Source organism: Zea mays, chromosome 8 (genome assembly GCF_902167145.1).
Source record: "Zea mays cultivar B73 chromosome 8, Zm-B73-REFERENCE-NAM-5.0, whole genome shotgun sequence".
Lineage (NCBI taxonomy): Eukaryota > Viridiplantae > Streptophyta > Magnoliopsida > Poales > Poaceae > Zea > Zea mays.
The window spans coordinates 93,579,636-93,594,875 of NC_050103.1; the positions used below are offsets into that span (position 1 = coordinate 93,579,636).

General features: G+C 52.6%; 1 protein-coding gene across 1 annotated transcript; it reads left to right on the forward strand.

The window, feature by feature from the left end:
• Window positions 1-207: 207 nt before the first annotated feature.
• LOC100193398 (superoxide dismutase [Mn] 3.4, mitochondrial) lies at window positions 208-13,724 on the forward strand. The gene is made up of 6 exons (NM_001138523.1): window positions 208-695; window positions 5,715-5,761; window positions 5,861-5,986; window positions 6,071-6,127; window positions 12,656-12,733; window positions 13,304-13,724. Exons 1-6 carry the CDS (start codon window positions 395-397, stop codon window positions 13,394-13,396), a joined length of 702 nt encoding a protein of 233 aa, NP_001131995.1. The 5' UTR covers window positions 208-394; the 3' UTR covers window positions 13,397-13,724.
• The last annotated feature ends 1,516 nt before the right edge of the window (window positions 13,725-15,240 follow it).

Sequence of the window (15,240 nt, forward strand, 5' to 3'; positions counted from 1 at the left end):
CAGGTGAACTGTCCGAGATATAGCCTTATGCGGGTGGTTCCGGTCAAGGTTGACGAAAAGGTTGCGGCCGCCGCAGTTTTCGTTACATCGGACATGAACCTGGCCAGCCGAGCCCTCGTGTGCGACGGCGACCGCAATAATGTCTGTGTGCTCACAGGCACGTCATCATCTAGTCTAGTACACGAATCACGAACGCGTCCACCTGCGCGCATCGCCACGCAGGTTCTCTCCACCAAACCTTAACCTCCCCTTCCAGAAACCCTCCAAGAGGCAGCTCAAAGGAATAGTGAGCCGCCCCGCCGCTCCTCAGCCATCCTCTCCATCTCGGTGTCACACACTCCGCATACGCACCTACGAGAGTCGAGTGACAGCGAGCGAGCGAGCGAGCGAAGCCATGGCTCTCCGCACCCTGGCATCGAAGAACGCCCTATCCTTCGCGCTCGGCGGCGCGGCCCGGCCGTCGGCGGCGTCCGCGAGGGGGGTGACGACGGTCGCGCTCCCCGACCTCTCCTACGACTTCGGCGCGCTGGAGCCGGCCATCTCGGGGGAGATCATGCGCCTGCACCACCAGAAGCACCACGCCACCTACGTCGCCAACTACAACAAGGCGCTGGAGCAGCTCGACGCTGCCGTCGCCAAGGGCGACGCCTCCGCTGTCGTCCAGCTCCAGGGCGCCATCAAGTTCAACGGCGGCGGTGAGTAACGGCCCTGTGCGGGGCGAATTTGATGGGTTCGATGGGGGGGCTTAGTGCGCTTTTCTCCCCCCATCTCGTGTGATCTGAGTGCGAGAGGGTTGCTTGTTGTTGACCTCCCTGATTTCGACGAGTGTCTCTATAGTCTATACCCTGAGGTTTTCGGTGGGTGTGGTGGAGGTTTTGTCATAGACAATGGATGCAGATTTAGATGGACCTTCGATGGATCGATGGGATCCAATTAGGATATTGCATATTGGAGTCCGCCCCTGCCTCCTTCTGTTAGTGCTACTGTAACCGTCGAATTTTCTAGATTGGTTCGTGCTACCATTAGGGTCGTCTTGTCTCTATTATTAACTGGTTTTGGCATTGTTTACCTTTTTCTTGCATCTAGCTGTATGGCCTTTCTTTACTGTACTGATCTAGGACTGATGATGCGAGTGGCATTTGTCAAGTTGTGATTGATAAGAACTGGTCAAGTTCGTGTTGTGAAATCAGTGTGATATGGTTGGCTATCGAAACTTTTAGAGCTGTTGTTACTGATGTTCGGACCTATGATATTTAGCAGTGTTGGACACCAAAATGAGCGGACGGTCCGGCCCTTGGGTCCGGACGGTCCGCGTGTCCCGAGATTAGATTAACTCGGATATTTATCCTTATCTCGTGCGTGGTTATCCATCTAATCACGTGGGAGTTTGTTGGCTATCTCTTAGGAAAAGGTCCAGACCTCCTCCCCTATAAATATAAAGGGGTACGGCCGATTGAGAACCCCCGAACACATTCCAATCGAACCAATTACTTTACCTACCTTTTCTGCCCTAAGAGTAGATGTAGCATAGTTCTAGTTGTAGTCTTCCACATATCCACTTCCACCCCTATTCGACTCTACGTCGTCTAGATCCGTCTTGGGTGGCCTGCCGATCCCAAGACGACCCTAGGATCTCACCCCTCCCGTGGGGCAAGATCTAGTTGTCCATCCAAGACCTCTTCCTCGAATTGATCTCTTAATTCCTAGGCGACTCCACGTCATCTGGGGACACCCCGGGTGACCTGTCGACCCGGAGCACCTTAAGATCTTTTCCCCTAGGGGGCGAGATCTAGATTCCAGCAAGGAGGAGGAAGACGACCTTGTCGCCAGGTCGCGGACCGTCCGGCCCTAGGGCGCGGACCGTCTGGCCGTCAGGCAGGGAACCCGAGTTCCTGCACCAGGTCGCGGACCGTCCGACCCTGTGCCGCGGACCGTCCTCGCCTGACCAGAGAGCGCCGCCGCCTCGCGCCAAGTTGCGGACTGTCCGGCCCTGCGCCGCGGATCGTCCGCGCTTGACCAGAGAGCACCACCGCCGGTTCTTGTTGAGTGATTGGCGCCCCAAAAAGGTGCCAACATACTTTTTGGCGACTCCGCTGGGGAAGAAGTTGCAGATCTACAAAATCAGGCTTACATGGCCGATTCTAAAGATCTCAACAGTGCTTCTCCAAACAGCAACACAAGGCTGACTAATTTATCGGCCGTTGAGCATAAAAGATTAGAAGATGACATGAAGAAAATAGACGAGGAGGCCCACCGACAAAAGGATCAGGTGCTTAAGGTGGCGGATAAGTGGTACCTCTCGCACTTCAGGGTAGACTGCCACCAGAAGACCGTCCAAGAGAGGGAGATAAACGCCGAGTATATGTTAGCCGTGCTGCAACAGCTCCCCACGATAGGTGATGCCAGGTCAGCCGATGATATTCCATCTATTAAAATTTCTTTTGATAATCGGATTAAAAGTATCACAGAGGATATAGAGAGGATGGCACATGCATTAGGAAAAACTCACATGCCTAATTTTTTATCACATAAATTAGGCGCTGAAACAATTGCGCCAAACACATCAGCGACAAATGGGTTTCCCCAGCCATATTCTGGTATGCCGATGGACTCATATTCAGGACGACCGTCACCACCATCTTTGCTAAATGGTGAGTCAACCCTGAGCACGGTCGGACCGTCTGCACACAATCACGGACCGTCCGGCACCCTACGCCGGACAGTCCGGAGTTACACAGAGCCCACCGCAAGGGTCACAGGTGTTGCCTGACGTGACCGGACAGTCCGAGGATAGTACCGGATCGTCCGATCCACCCGCAGATCGTCCGACTGTGTAGGTCGGACCGTCCGAAGCACCAGAAGTCACCTGTGATCCGCCTAGTGCGGAAGGCCGACATAAATATAACCGGCCACCCAAGCCCCAAGAACCAAAAAGGTCACATGTCCCTGAGCTTGTTTGGCCCACTAAGGCCAAACCTTCTGTTCGCTCTCACCCGCACTCGACACAAAAGGAAAAGGTTAAGTTCACATTTAATATTACTAAGTGTGATAAAATATTTGATGAGTTGCTTAAACATGGTAATATTAAATTATCACATATAATTCCTCCGGTTGAAGAATTAAAAGGGCGTATATATTGTGAATGGCATGGCTCCTTTCTTCATAACACCAATGATTGTGCTGTCTTTCGTCGGCAAATACAATCGGCTATAAACGAAGGCCGGTTGAGGTTTCAAAAGGAGGTGAGGATTGACAGGCCACCTGTCCCTGCCACCACATTAGAGCCGACAAGCAAAAAAGTCATAGTTCGGCCCTGTGCGGCCGATAAAAGCAAAGATAAAACTATCGTCATTGGTAATCCCCGTACACCAAATATGTCACACATAATGGTTACTCGGAAGACTCCGGACAAAAGAAAGACCGGAGGCACCGGGGGGCAAGCACGATCGGACACCCGATCACGGTCACCTGTCCTGCGTACGCCAGACGATCCGGGTACTAAGGCTGAACAGTTCGAGACAGTAGCGGACGGTCCGGCTATAATGGTCGGACAGTCCACAGACAGTCAGAAGCAGCAACCTCAGACCACTGGACCACAAGGTTCCAAAACAAGTGTTAGGAAACAAAATACTATTAAGACGTCTGGACGACTCAGTAGAGTCGGCCCTACTTTTGGTCAGTTGCTTGCCAAATATACGAAGAAGACCGTTCCACACAACCGGCCAATAAAGCAGACGAAGTCAAAAGGGCGGTCTGTGCGAAAGCAAAAGCCGACTAAACGGACCCAAAAGGTAGCACAACCAAGATCGCCTTGTCATCCTCCTCCAGGGATAGCATGGTGCGTCCCGTTCTATCCATCGCCGATGTGTTGTCCTGCTCATGTGTGGGGTGGTACGGCGATGAATTCGTATTACTGGCCCAATCCGTTTGCTTATTTGGGCTGGGGGGCACCACAAGTTTTTGCCTATTGACAGGTTGATCAGGTAGATATGGCCGAAGAGGATGCGATCCGAAACGGCCTCTGTGCATTAAAGTTCCATCAATTATTTATATTATCTGATTGCAAGAGCCGATGACTTGCATCGAGCTGAGTCCTTACATCGGGAACAAAAGCTCATGAGGTCAATTATTTCCGAAGTTTTCACTGATGCTTTTGGTTCGCCAAGCTCCACCAAAAGGCAGGGGGGCATATGTTGGGCACCAAAATGAGCGGACGGTCCGGCCCTTGGGCCCGGACGGTCCGCGTGTCCCGAGATTAGATTAACTCGGATATTTATCCTTATCTCGTGCGTGGTTATCCATCTAATCACGTGGGAGTTTGTTGGCTATCTCTTAGGAAAAGGTCCAGACCTCCTCCCCTATAAATATAAAGGGGTACGACCGATTGAGAACCCCCGAACACATTCCAATCGAACCAATTACTTTACCTACTTTTTCTGCCCTAGGAGTAGATGTAGCATAGTTCTAGTTGTAGTCTTCCACATATCCACTTCCACCCCTATTCGACTCTACGTCGTCTAGATCCGTCTTGGGTGGCCTGCCGATCCCAAGACGACCCTAGGATCTCACCCCTCCCGTGGGGCAAGATCTAGTTGTCCATCCAAGACCTCTTCCTCGAATTGATCTCTTAATTCCTAGGCGACTCCACGTCGTCTGGGGACACCCCGGGTGACCTGTCGACCCGGAGCACCTTAAGATCTTTTCCCCCAGGGGATGAGATCTAGATTCCAGCAAGGAGGAGGAAGACGACCTTGTCGCCAGGTCGCGAACCGTCCGGCCGTCAGGCAGGGAACCCGAGTTCCTACACCAGGTCGCGGACCGTCCGGCCCTGTGCCGCGGACCATCCTCGCCTGACCAGAGAGCACCGCCGCCTCGTGCCAAGTCGCGGACCGTCCGGCCCTGCGCCGCGGATCGTCCGCGCCTGACCAGAGAGCACCACCGCCGGTTCTTGTTGAGTGATTGGCGCCCCAAAAAGGTGCCAACAAGCAGTAACCTCTTCCTGAAGTTATAAGAAGCTATAGCAGGAGCTATTTTATTTAGCGGTTTTATAGAAAACATGAAAATTATTAAAAAATTATGTAGGAAAACAATGGATTATATGTTGTGAATAAAAATACTCAAATACATGAATAAGGATATGGGGAACATATTTCTATGTCCATTACTTAACATTCATTAAAATTTAAAACAATCAACATACTCAGCTATAATCATCATTCATATCCCTTCAACATTCAAAATCAAACAATTCAAAAGTTATTCAATAGTTTGTTATAACATTTATTGGTTAAAGTTCACGGCAAAGATGCATAGGTTTCATGGGATCTGCTCGCACTTTTACACTATGGACTAAACTCCTGCTCAAGCACACCCCTAACATGCTTGGGGTTATGGCTATACTGTACTTGTTTGTGGAACAGTGAAACTTGTTCATTTTGTTTTGTAAGCTGCAGCCTATTAAACCCTTCTCATTAATAAAATTGGTTTAAGCTATCTTCTTCGACTAGATTGATGAGAGTTGAAGGCTTGAAGCAGCTCCTTACCACTTGTTGGCAAGAAGCTCATTGGCCAATTTAACTTGTTCATGAGCATGGCATGTTAACCTCCTGATTTTATCCACATGTAACCTTTTTGGGAAGATTTCCCTGTATTGAGATTGCCAACTAACTGTTCCTCTGCTCTAGAATTTTACTAAGATAATTATCAATTTTCAGGTCATGTGAACCATTCAATCTTTTGGAAGAACCTCAAGCCTATTAGCGTAAGTATCTTGTTAAGACAATATGTTGTTTCAACTGTGTTTCTTTTCCTTTTTTGTGTCGTTTTCTGGAAAATTGTGTGGATATTGGATGCTTTGCAGGAAGGTGGTGGGGAGCCGCCACATGGGAAACTTGGCTGGGCCATCGATGAGGATTTTGGTTCATTTGAGGCACTTGTAAAGAGGATGAATGCAGAAGGCGCTGCTTTACAAGGATCTGGATGGGTGGTATGTATATTATGCTTTGTTTATGTTTATCGATAACAGTTGAAGATGTGTTCTGTTGACCATGAACCTCATGCTTCTCTGCAGTGGTTAGCTTTGGATAAAGAGGCAAAAAAGCTTTCAGTTGAAACTACAGCTAATCAGGTGAAAGGTGTTATTCATATCAGTTTATTCTTCATATGACAGAGTTGTGTTTATGGAACTTCCTTGCACCTAGTTGTCCCATAGGCAAGCCTAACAGACACATGCCATCTTGCATGCTGCAATTGTTGTTGAGTGATTATATTCAGGTCTTCCATTTGTATGCATGCTTATGAAAGGTATCACTAATATGACATAAGAATGAATTAGAAAATATAATAATCAAAATAAACATCTAATGGAAATGATTGTATGGTTGCTTATGATATTTTATAAAAAGCGGTTAGACCAGGTGATTTAGCTTCATCTGTTGGCCAATCTGTAATTATTTCCTGGCCAACATAATTTTATTAACTAAAGCCATTAGCTGGGCTACTGATTTCTTTTCTCTTTTTGGACCTAACCTCTTTTTCTTTATGTAGACTCTTAGAAAACTAATCCTATCCCCGCCCTCTCTTTCTTTCTCATTCTGTGGTTTCTCTCAGGGATCAAATGCTCTGTGGGGATACAGCAAGATCCAGACCCGGAGTGGTGCCTTGTGCTTCCTGCCTTCTAGTTATTTGCCCAATCCGAATTGATAGTTTCATTTCATTGTTTTTAATTGTGCCACATTAGAGAAAGGGTCTCTAGCTGAGTTGGTTAGGTGGTCTGAGTAGCGAATTTCAGGCTGTGGTTAAAAAAATCCCCTCGTTTTTTCCACGCCAAAGCACAGGTCTAAGGCTCGGCCCCGGCCGCGATCGTTCTCACATGGGCTTCTATGCCGCTATGTATGGGTGGGGCAGGGGTTTGGAGGTTTTCTCGACCTGTGTGAGAAGATCTTCTTCTTAATACAATACTCGGGGGCTGTCTTACCCTCTGCAGGTCAAATTATTTTAATTGTGCCACATTAGCAAATTACATTTGATCAATGTTATCAAGTTGTTCGACTAATCGTGATTAGTGGGCTTATCGGTGCCATGGCGGTCAGTTTTATGCACTATAATTAGTTGCAATTAGTTTGTCTAATCGGTGCCATGATGACTAGGGTCGATTAGATGATTCGAAAACCGTTTTGTTGATGTCTGAAAATCTGCATCTCTCCTTTGCCCTCTTTTGTTAGAGTAATGTGGCCATGTCCATCTGGTTAATGCTTAAAGCTAGCTTTAAACGTTACCCACTAAGGCCTAGTTTGGGTACTCTAGTATTGACCCTAATCCATATGTATTGAGTGGATTGGGGTGTAATTTAAACTAATTTACACCCCAATCCACCTCAACACATATGGATTGAGGTCAATACTAGAGTACCCAAAAAAGGCCTAAGGGGGTGTAGAAGGGTACTCACAGGTTAGTATGTTGTTTTCACAATATCGTTGTGAGTAGCTTTGCTATAAGATAAAGATACATTTGCGGCATGTGGAAAGAAGTTTTTCATTTTCCTTGGCAATTTTCTGAAAACATGTCAAGAGTGTAATATCTCACATGTGTGATGTGTTGAACTGTGAAATTGTGAACTGCGGAGAGCTTCATCATACTACCTTCAGTGGTGCATGTGTTCTTGTTAGACTACCCGTCTAGGGTTTGGGGTGTTCCCCCTGTAATTACCATCTCACCCTCACTGTATTGGGCCTGGCCCATTTACTGAGTCTATTAATATCACTCCTAGCCCTGTTTAGGGTTCAGGTTTTGCATTCCAACATGGTATCAGCCTAGGTTTAGGTTTCCTGTCCTTCAGCCGCCGGGGGCTTCCTCTCCCCTGCAGCCGCCGGCCTCCCTCCCCCCCCCCCCCGTCGGCTCCCAGCCGCCGGCCTCTCCCCCCGTCGGCCTCCCTGTCCGCCGCCGCGCCTGGCTGCTGCCGCGTCCGCGCCAGGAGGCTGCCGCGCCGCCAGCCGCGACCTCGCCAGGCCCCCGCCGCGCCGCCAGCCGCTCGGGCGCCACCCGCCCAGGCCAGGAGCCTTCCCCGTCGCGAGCCGTGCGCCCCTGTCCCGATCGCCGCCAGCGCCAGGAGCCGACCGAGCAGCGCCAAGCCACGCCGCCCAGGCGCCCTGCCGTGCTGCCGCGACCGCGCGTGCCCCAGCCGCGCAACCGCGCCAGGACCGGCCGGACCCAGGTGCCGCACCGACCCCGCGCCCCTGCTTCACCCGCGTCCTCGCCGGTGCCCTGCCCCGCGGCCGAGCCGCTCGCCCAGCCCCGCGGCCATCGCTCGCCTCGCCTCCCCGACGCGGAATCTGCGCTCCTCCCGCCGCCGGCCGCGCTCGGGCAGATCCCAGGCTGCTACTGCCAGCCTCCCAGCCACCGGCGTCCAGCACTCCGGCTGCCATTCTGCCAAGCACGTCGCGGTCCTTCCTCCAGCCGCCAGGGCGCGACCCGGCCAAGCCGACCGGCGCCAGGGCGTCCTCAAGCCCCGCGCAGCCGCGCCCAGTGCCCGCGGTCGATTCCCTCGCCGCGCTGCGCCATCACCCGGCCCGGCCCAGCCCTCACTGCTCCTGCTGGCGTCCCCGCTACTCGGCAGCCTTCTCCCTGCTTCACCCAACCAGGAGCACCCGCCCGGAGGACCCGCACCCCTACTGTTCCGCGCCCGGCTGTCCCGTCCGCGCCTCCCTGCGCCGGCCTGCACCGGTCGCCATGAGCTTTACCTCGCCCGCCGCTCTCGTGACTGTGCGTGTCCTCCTCCACGACGGCCAGCTCATCCGGGGCATGTTCGTGTCCTTCGATCCAGTCTGGAACCCTATTCTTCGAGACTGCGTCGAGGTCCACCCTCAGGCGGGCCGTCACGTGCCTGGACCGCTTGTCTTCCCACGTGCTGCGATCGCCTCCCTAGCGGTTGAGCCCGTGTCATCTCCCTCCCTTCCTAGTGCCTGTGTCGGGGCACCTTCTTTGGCCCTCTCCGCTCACACCGTACCTTCGCCACTTCCACCTCCCCGAACCACCACCGATTGGGTGGTTGACTCCGGGGCCTCCTTCCACACTACCCCCACCCCTCACATCCTACCTCCATCGTCGTCGGCAACGGTTCCACCCTCCCGGTCACCTCAGTAGGTACATCGGCTCTTCCAGGACCATTCTGCCTTAACGACGTCCTTGTTGCTCCCGGACTAACTCATCCCCTCCTCTCGGTTCGTCGCTTCACTAGTGACAACCAGTGCTCTATGGAGTTCGACCCCTGGGGCCTCACCATACGCCACCTTCCCACACATGCTGTGCTCGCTCGCTGTGACAGCTCCGGCCCCCTCTATTCCCTTCACTTGCCCTCCACTCCCCACACCACTGTAGCCTCATCTCCGGTACTTACTACTACCACCACATCTCATACTCTTGCTACTACCACCACCTCCTCCGCCATTTGGCACCGTCGCCTCGAACACCCTGGACCTGACGTCATGTCCCAGCTTTTCGGCCACTCCGACATATCATATACTCGGGGCTCTTCTGAGCGCCTTTGTCATGCTTGTCAGCTCGGCCGTCACTCCCGTCTTCCTTTTTCTACTTCCACGTCCAGGGCTGTTCAGGCCTTTGATCTTGTCCACTGTGATCTCTGGACATCTCCTGTCCTTAGCCTCTCCGGCTACAAATACTACCTGGTCATTCTGGATGACTACTCCCATTTCCTTTGGACTTTCCCCCTTCGGCTGAAGTCCGACACGTTTACCACCCTCACTCACTTTTTCGCCTGGGTATCCACCCAGTTCCGGCGCCCGGTCCGTGCCCTGCAGTGCGACAATGGCCGCGAGTTCGACAACAACGCCTCTCGCTCTTTCTTCCTCACTCACGGCGTCCAGTTGCGTCTCTCGTGCCCCTACACCTCTGCACAGAACGGCCGAGCCGAACGCATGATCCGCACCACCACCAATATGCTCCGCTGCCTCCTCTTCCAGGCGTCTCTCCCTGCCAGCTACTGGGCAGAGGCCCTGCACACTGCCACCCACCTCATCAACCGTCTTCCCTCGAAGGCGGTGCGCCACCCTACCCCTCACTTCGCCCTATACGGCACAACCCCTTCCTATGACCACCTTCGCGTGTTCGGCTGTGCCTGCTACCCTAACACTTCCGCTACCGCTCCACATAAGCTTTCTCCTCGCTCCACCCGCTGTCTATTCCTTGGCTACTCTCCTGACCACAAGGGGTACCGGTGTCTGGACCTCACCTCCCACCGCATCATCATCTCTCGTCATGTCATCTTCGACGAAGATGTGTTTCCCCTTGCTGGCTCCACCCCACCCACCGATCTTGACTCCCTCCTCGAGTCCGATCCGATTCCTCCCCCTCCTCCGGCTCCTCGTCTTGCGCTGTTACCTGCTCCTCGTGCGGCCTCGACGACCTCTTCCGCGCCACGCGCGGCCCCGTCGACCCCGCCTGCGCCACGCGCGGCCCCGTCGATCCTGCCTGCGCCACGCGCGGCCCCGTCGACCCCGCCTGCGCCACGCGCGGCCCCGTCGACTTCGGCTCGCTTCGCCAACCCCGCACTCGTCTACCATCGCCGCGGCCACGCCACTACCTCGGCGCCCCCCGACTCGGGCCCGTCGACGAGCGCGGCCCGTTTCGCCGACCCCGCCGTCGTCTATCACCGCCGCGAGCCGGCCACCCCCGCCGCTCTCGACGTTCCGGCGGTTCGCTCCGAGTCGTCCGTTTACCACCTGGTCGCCATCCACCGCGACCTTGGGCACGTCCACCCGATGGTGACTCGGCGCGCTGCTGGCGTTCTCCGCCCCGTCGACCGGCTGATCCTGGCAGCTGCTACGTCTAGCACTCCACCCGACGCTTCCCCGGTGCCCTCCTCCGTTCGCACTGCCCTCGCCGACCCACATTGGCGTCGTGCTATGGAGGAGGAGTACGCGACCCTCTTGGCCAACCACACCTGGGACCTGGTGCCGCGTCCACCAGGCACCAACGTGGTCACCGGCAAGTGGCTATTTCGCCACAAGCTGACCTCGGACGGCTCCCTCGACCGCTACAAGGCCCGTTGGGTCCTTCGGGGCTTCACCCAGCGCCCCGGAGTGGACTACGACGAGACCTTCAGCCCTGTCGTCAAGTTCGCCACTGTTCGCGCCGTCCTCTCCCTCGCCCTCTCCCGCGACTGGGCGATCCATCAGCTCGATGTCAAGAATGCCTTCCTCCATGGCACTCTGACGGAGACTGTCTACTGCAGCCAGCCCACCGGCTTCGTCGACGCTGACCGTCCGGATCTGGTTTGCCGGCTGAATCGGTCCCTGTACGGCCTCAAGCAGGCGCCACGGGCTTGGTACAGTCGCTTCGCCTCCTACCTGGCCTCCATCGGCTTCGTCGAGGCCAAGTCGGACACGTCCCTGTTCATCTACCGGCGCGGCGACGACACCGTCTACCTCCTGCTCTACGTCGACGACATTGTGCTCACGGCATCTACCACCGACCTTCTACACCGCACGATCGTCGCCCTTCAGCGGGAGTTCGCGATGAAGGACCTGGGGCCCCTACACCACTTCCTCGGCATCACCGCCGAACGTCGGCCTCAGGGTCTCTTCCTCCACCAGCGCCAGTACGCCATCGACATCCTGGAGCGGGCTGGCATGTCTGACTGCAAGCCCTGCTCCACGCCTGTCGACACTCAGGCGAAGCTCTCTGAGGACGACGGGCCTCCGGTCGCCGACGCGACGTCCTACCGGAGCCTCACCGGCGCGCTCCAGTACCTCACGTTCTCCAGGCCCGACATCGCTTACGCCGTCCAGCAGGTGTGCCTGCATATGCACACTCCGCAGGAGCCCCATCTCACTGCGCTCAAGCAGATTCTGCGCTACCTCCGCGGCTCCCTCGACTACGGCCTCCTACTCCGCCCATCCCCGACGTCGGAGCTCGTGGTCTACACCGACGCTGACTGGGCTGGCTGTCCCGACACGCGCCGGTCCACCTCCGGCTACGCCGTGTTCCTGGGCGCCAACCTCGTCTCTTGGGCCGCCAAGAGGCAGCCCGTCGTCTCTCGCTCCAGCGCTGAGGCCGAGTACCGTGCCGTGGCCAACGGTGTGGCAGAGGCTTCCTGGCTGCGCCAGCTCCTCCACGAGCTCCACAGTCCCCTTCAGCGCGCCACTCTCGTCTACTGCGACAACGTCAGTGCGGTCTACCTCTCCACCAACCCCGTGCAGCATCAGCGCACGAAGCACATAGAGATCGACCTGCACTTCGTCCGCGAGCGTGTCGCTGCCGGTGACGTTCGGGTTCTCAGCGTCCCCACCACGCTGCAGTTCGCCGACATCTTCACCAAGGGACTACCGTCGAGTGTATTCTTAGACTTTCGATCTAGTCTCAACATCTGTACAGGATAGAGTTGTGACTGCGGGGGGTGTTAGACTACCCGTCTAGGGTTTGGGGTGTTCCCCCTGTAATTACCATCTCACCCTCACTGTATTGGGCCTGGCCCATTTACTGAGTCTATTAATATCACTCCTAGCCCTTTTTAGGGTTCAGGTTTTGCATTCCAACAGTTCTGTCACATGCTGGTTTTCAATCTTAGGTTTCATACCTTATCTTTGAAGATCGTACGAAAGGTTGTTTCGTGCGCATAGCTGATTTTAGTTTCTTGCAGGATCCTCTGGTGACTAAAGGTGCAAGCTTGGTTCCGCTGTTGGGGATTGATGTCTGGGAGCATGCGTACTACCTGCAGGTAATCTTGTTGTTACTCCTAAACTGATGATGAATTCACACTGTTGCTCAAGTCATATGGAAAGACCACACCAAAAATTGTTATTGGCTCCTTGCATCTAGACATCCTATTGGTTCAACAACCCCTAATATTAGCAACTTATGAATTATCCCCTGGATTCCTTTTTATAAGTTGCTCTTATTCAGATCGGTGTAGTTTATATTCAAGATAATTCCTACATCTTTCAATCTTTTTAGATAATCTCAAAATCTAGCAGCTTATGGGTTATTATATCATTATTATGGTTTATGGTTGACACATCAAAGTATTCAGAAGAGTTTGAATGCTTGGATAACTGGCCATGCATATAGAAGGTCAATTTGGCAATGATATTTTCGAAGGTTGCTCTGTTGCTGTTTTGACTGAAAAACAAGGCAATCTTTTCAAATTGATTTGTGTTATGCATTCTTAGTAGACTTCGATTGAAATTTATTTGTCTCCCAATATCAGTGTCAGTTTTGTCGTGAGTCAATCTTGAAGTGACCTTTTTGTCGTGCTAAGTGGTCTCCTCCACTGCTTTCTTGGTTGCAGTACAAGAATGTTAGGCCGGATTACCTGAACAACATCTGGAAGGTGATGAACTGGAAATATGCTGGAGAGGTGTACGAAAATGTTCTTGCTTGAATTGTCTTAATGGACAATACTCATCTGCGCGGGTTTGTTTTCGGCTGTTTGACCATGTGAAATAAAGATGGACTTGTGTACCTGCTGGACCAAGTGTACATTTCGCTAAGATAGACTAACGCACAATGGCCTGCCGATTTTGTCCATCCTGTATTCCTGCTTGCGTGCCACTCCACTTTCTGCTGCTCGTAGTGGCAGGCACATAGTATGTGCTTAACGTTAGACTACGGCACGGCCCTTTCAGAGTTCGAGCATGGTGATGCCCAAAAGAACCATTTCTACTCTTGTCTCCATTAATAAAATCTGCCGAGGTGCCGATGTTTGCTTGAATTTGTTGCCATGCGTTTCCAGTTTTTGGCCTTCACACTTGTTGCAGCAAAATCTTGCAAATCATCTTCATTAGGCATCATGTTTGTGTTGAGCTCAAATTACCGTTCGAAGATATATTCAGTTTGAGGCTCCATAACCTTTACACGGACTCATAGCACATCTGCCCTTTGTTCTCTTGCGGCTTGCGCACCATTCGTTGAGAAGGCAACAATCTTATCCTAACCCTTTTATATAACATGGACAGGAAAAAAATGACGAGTGTGGTTACGCAATTGTCCAAACATTTAACTGCTCGCTCCCTCAAATGACTTGCATGTAATAGCGATAAACCTTCCGCAATGAATTGATGAGGGTACCCATTGGGTGGAGTAAACTTCTGCTCGTTTCGACATAGTGTCTAAAATTAGATAGAGACATCTAAACATCTTAGCTAATAATTCAGCTATTAGCTATTTTTAGTAAATTAGTTTTTAGTTAGTTAACTATTTATTAATTAGCTAATTCTACAAGTATATTTTTAGCTAACTAACTATTAGCTCTAGTGCATTCAAACATTTCCTGAATTTAATTGAAAAATCAGCATCGGGGAATAGTTCAATTTTGCTAAGCCAGTAATTGACCATAGCAGATTGATGAATAATCGAATACTGAACTGCAAGACATACCTCACTAAGTCTTTTATATATCCAGGAGGCAACCTCGGGCCACTCTCTTCAATCATCATTTTTCCACAGTGACACAATTTTCAATTGTGCATGCCCATTACGGGCAAAGTTAAAAGGTTTGGGCCTAACATTCCTGGCATCAACCACCAGTAATAAGTCAATATTTTAGTCCTGACACAATGATCCGTTCTACCTACTGTTCTGTCTGTCCACCCACAAGAAACCTGCCCCAGCCCCCAGCTCATCAAATCCAAAAGGTTGAGACCGCCCACAACTCTTGCAATGGCAAATCAAGCAATATTACTGCCATAATAGGAAGGGCATTGTTGAGCACAGAAAACGTCCTCGCGGACGGTTCGGCACTGAGGCTAGACCGCCCGCGGGGATAGCGCGGACGGTCCGCGCCTGCGCAGAATCGGTTAGGATTCTAAGTTTCTCATGTGATTTGTTAGCTAAACATGCGGGATTAACTCGGGAAACAACTTATAACGGGGCTAGACCCCCCTATATATAGATGAAGGGCTACGACCGATTGAACACACCACAATCGATCAAATCAAGTCTACTTATCATTTTTACATACATTAGGAGTAGTTTTAGTTTAGCCCTAGTTTAGTCTCCTTCTATCTCAAATCCTCACCTCTTCGGCTCTACGCCGACTAGAGGCATCTTGGGTAGCCTGTCGACGCCAAGACACACCCTAGGATCTCTCCTCCCTAACGGAGTCCCTCCCGGGAGCGAGATCCAGGCGCTGCCGGCGAACTCCGCCACCCCTGCGCACGCGCGGACCGCCCGGTTCGTTAGGCAGAAACCCTCTTCCCTGCGCCAGGCCGCGGACCCTCCGGTCCC

Coding starts and splice junctions, on each gene's coding strand:
- LOC100193398 (NM_001138523.1), top strand. CDS start 395: ATGGCTCTCCGCACCCTGGCATCGAAGAACGCCCTATCCTTCGCGCTC. Junction 5,762..5,860: donor AGAACCTCAAGCCTATTAGC/GTAAGTATCTTG, acceptor GATGCTTTGCAG/GAAGGTGGTGGGGAGCCGCC. Junction 5,987..6,070: donor TACAAGGATCTGGATGGGTG/GTATGTATATTA, acceptor GCTTCTCTGCAG/TGGTTAGCTTTGGATAAAGA.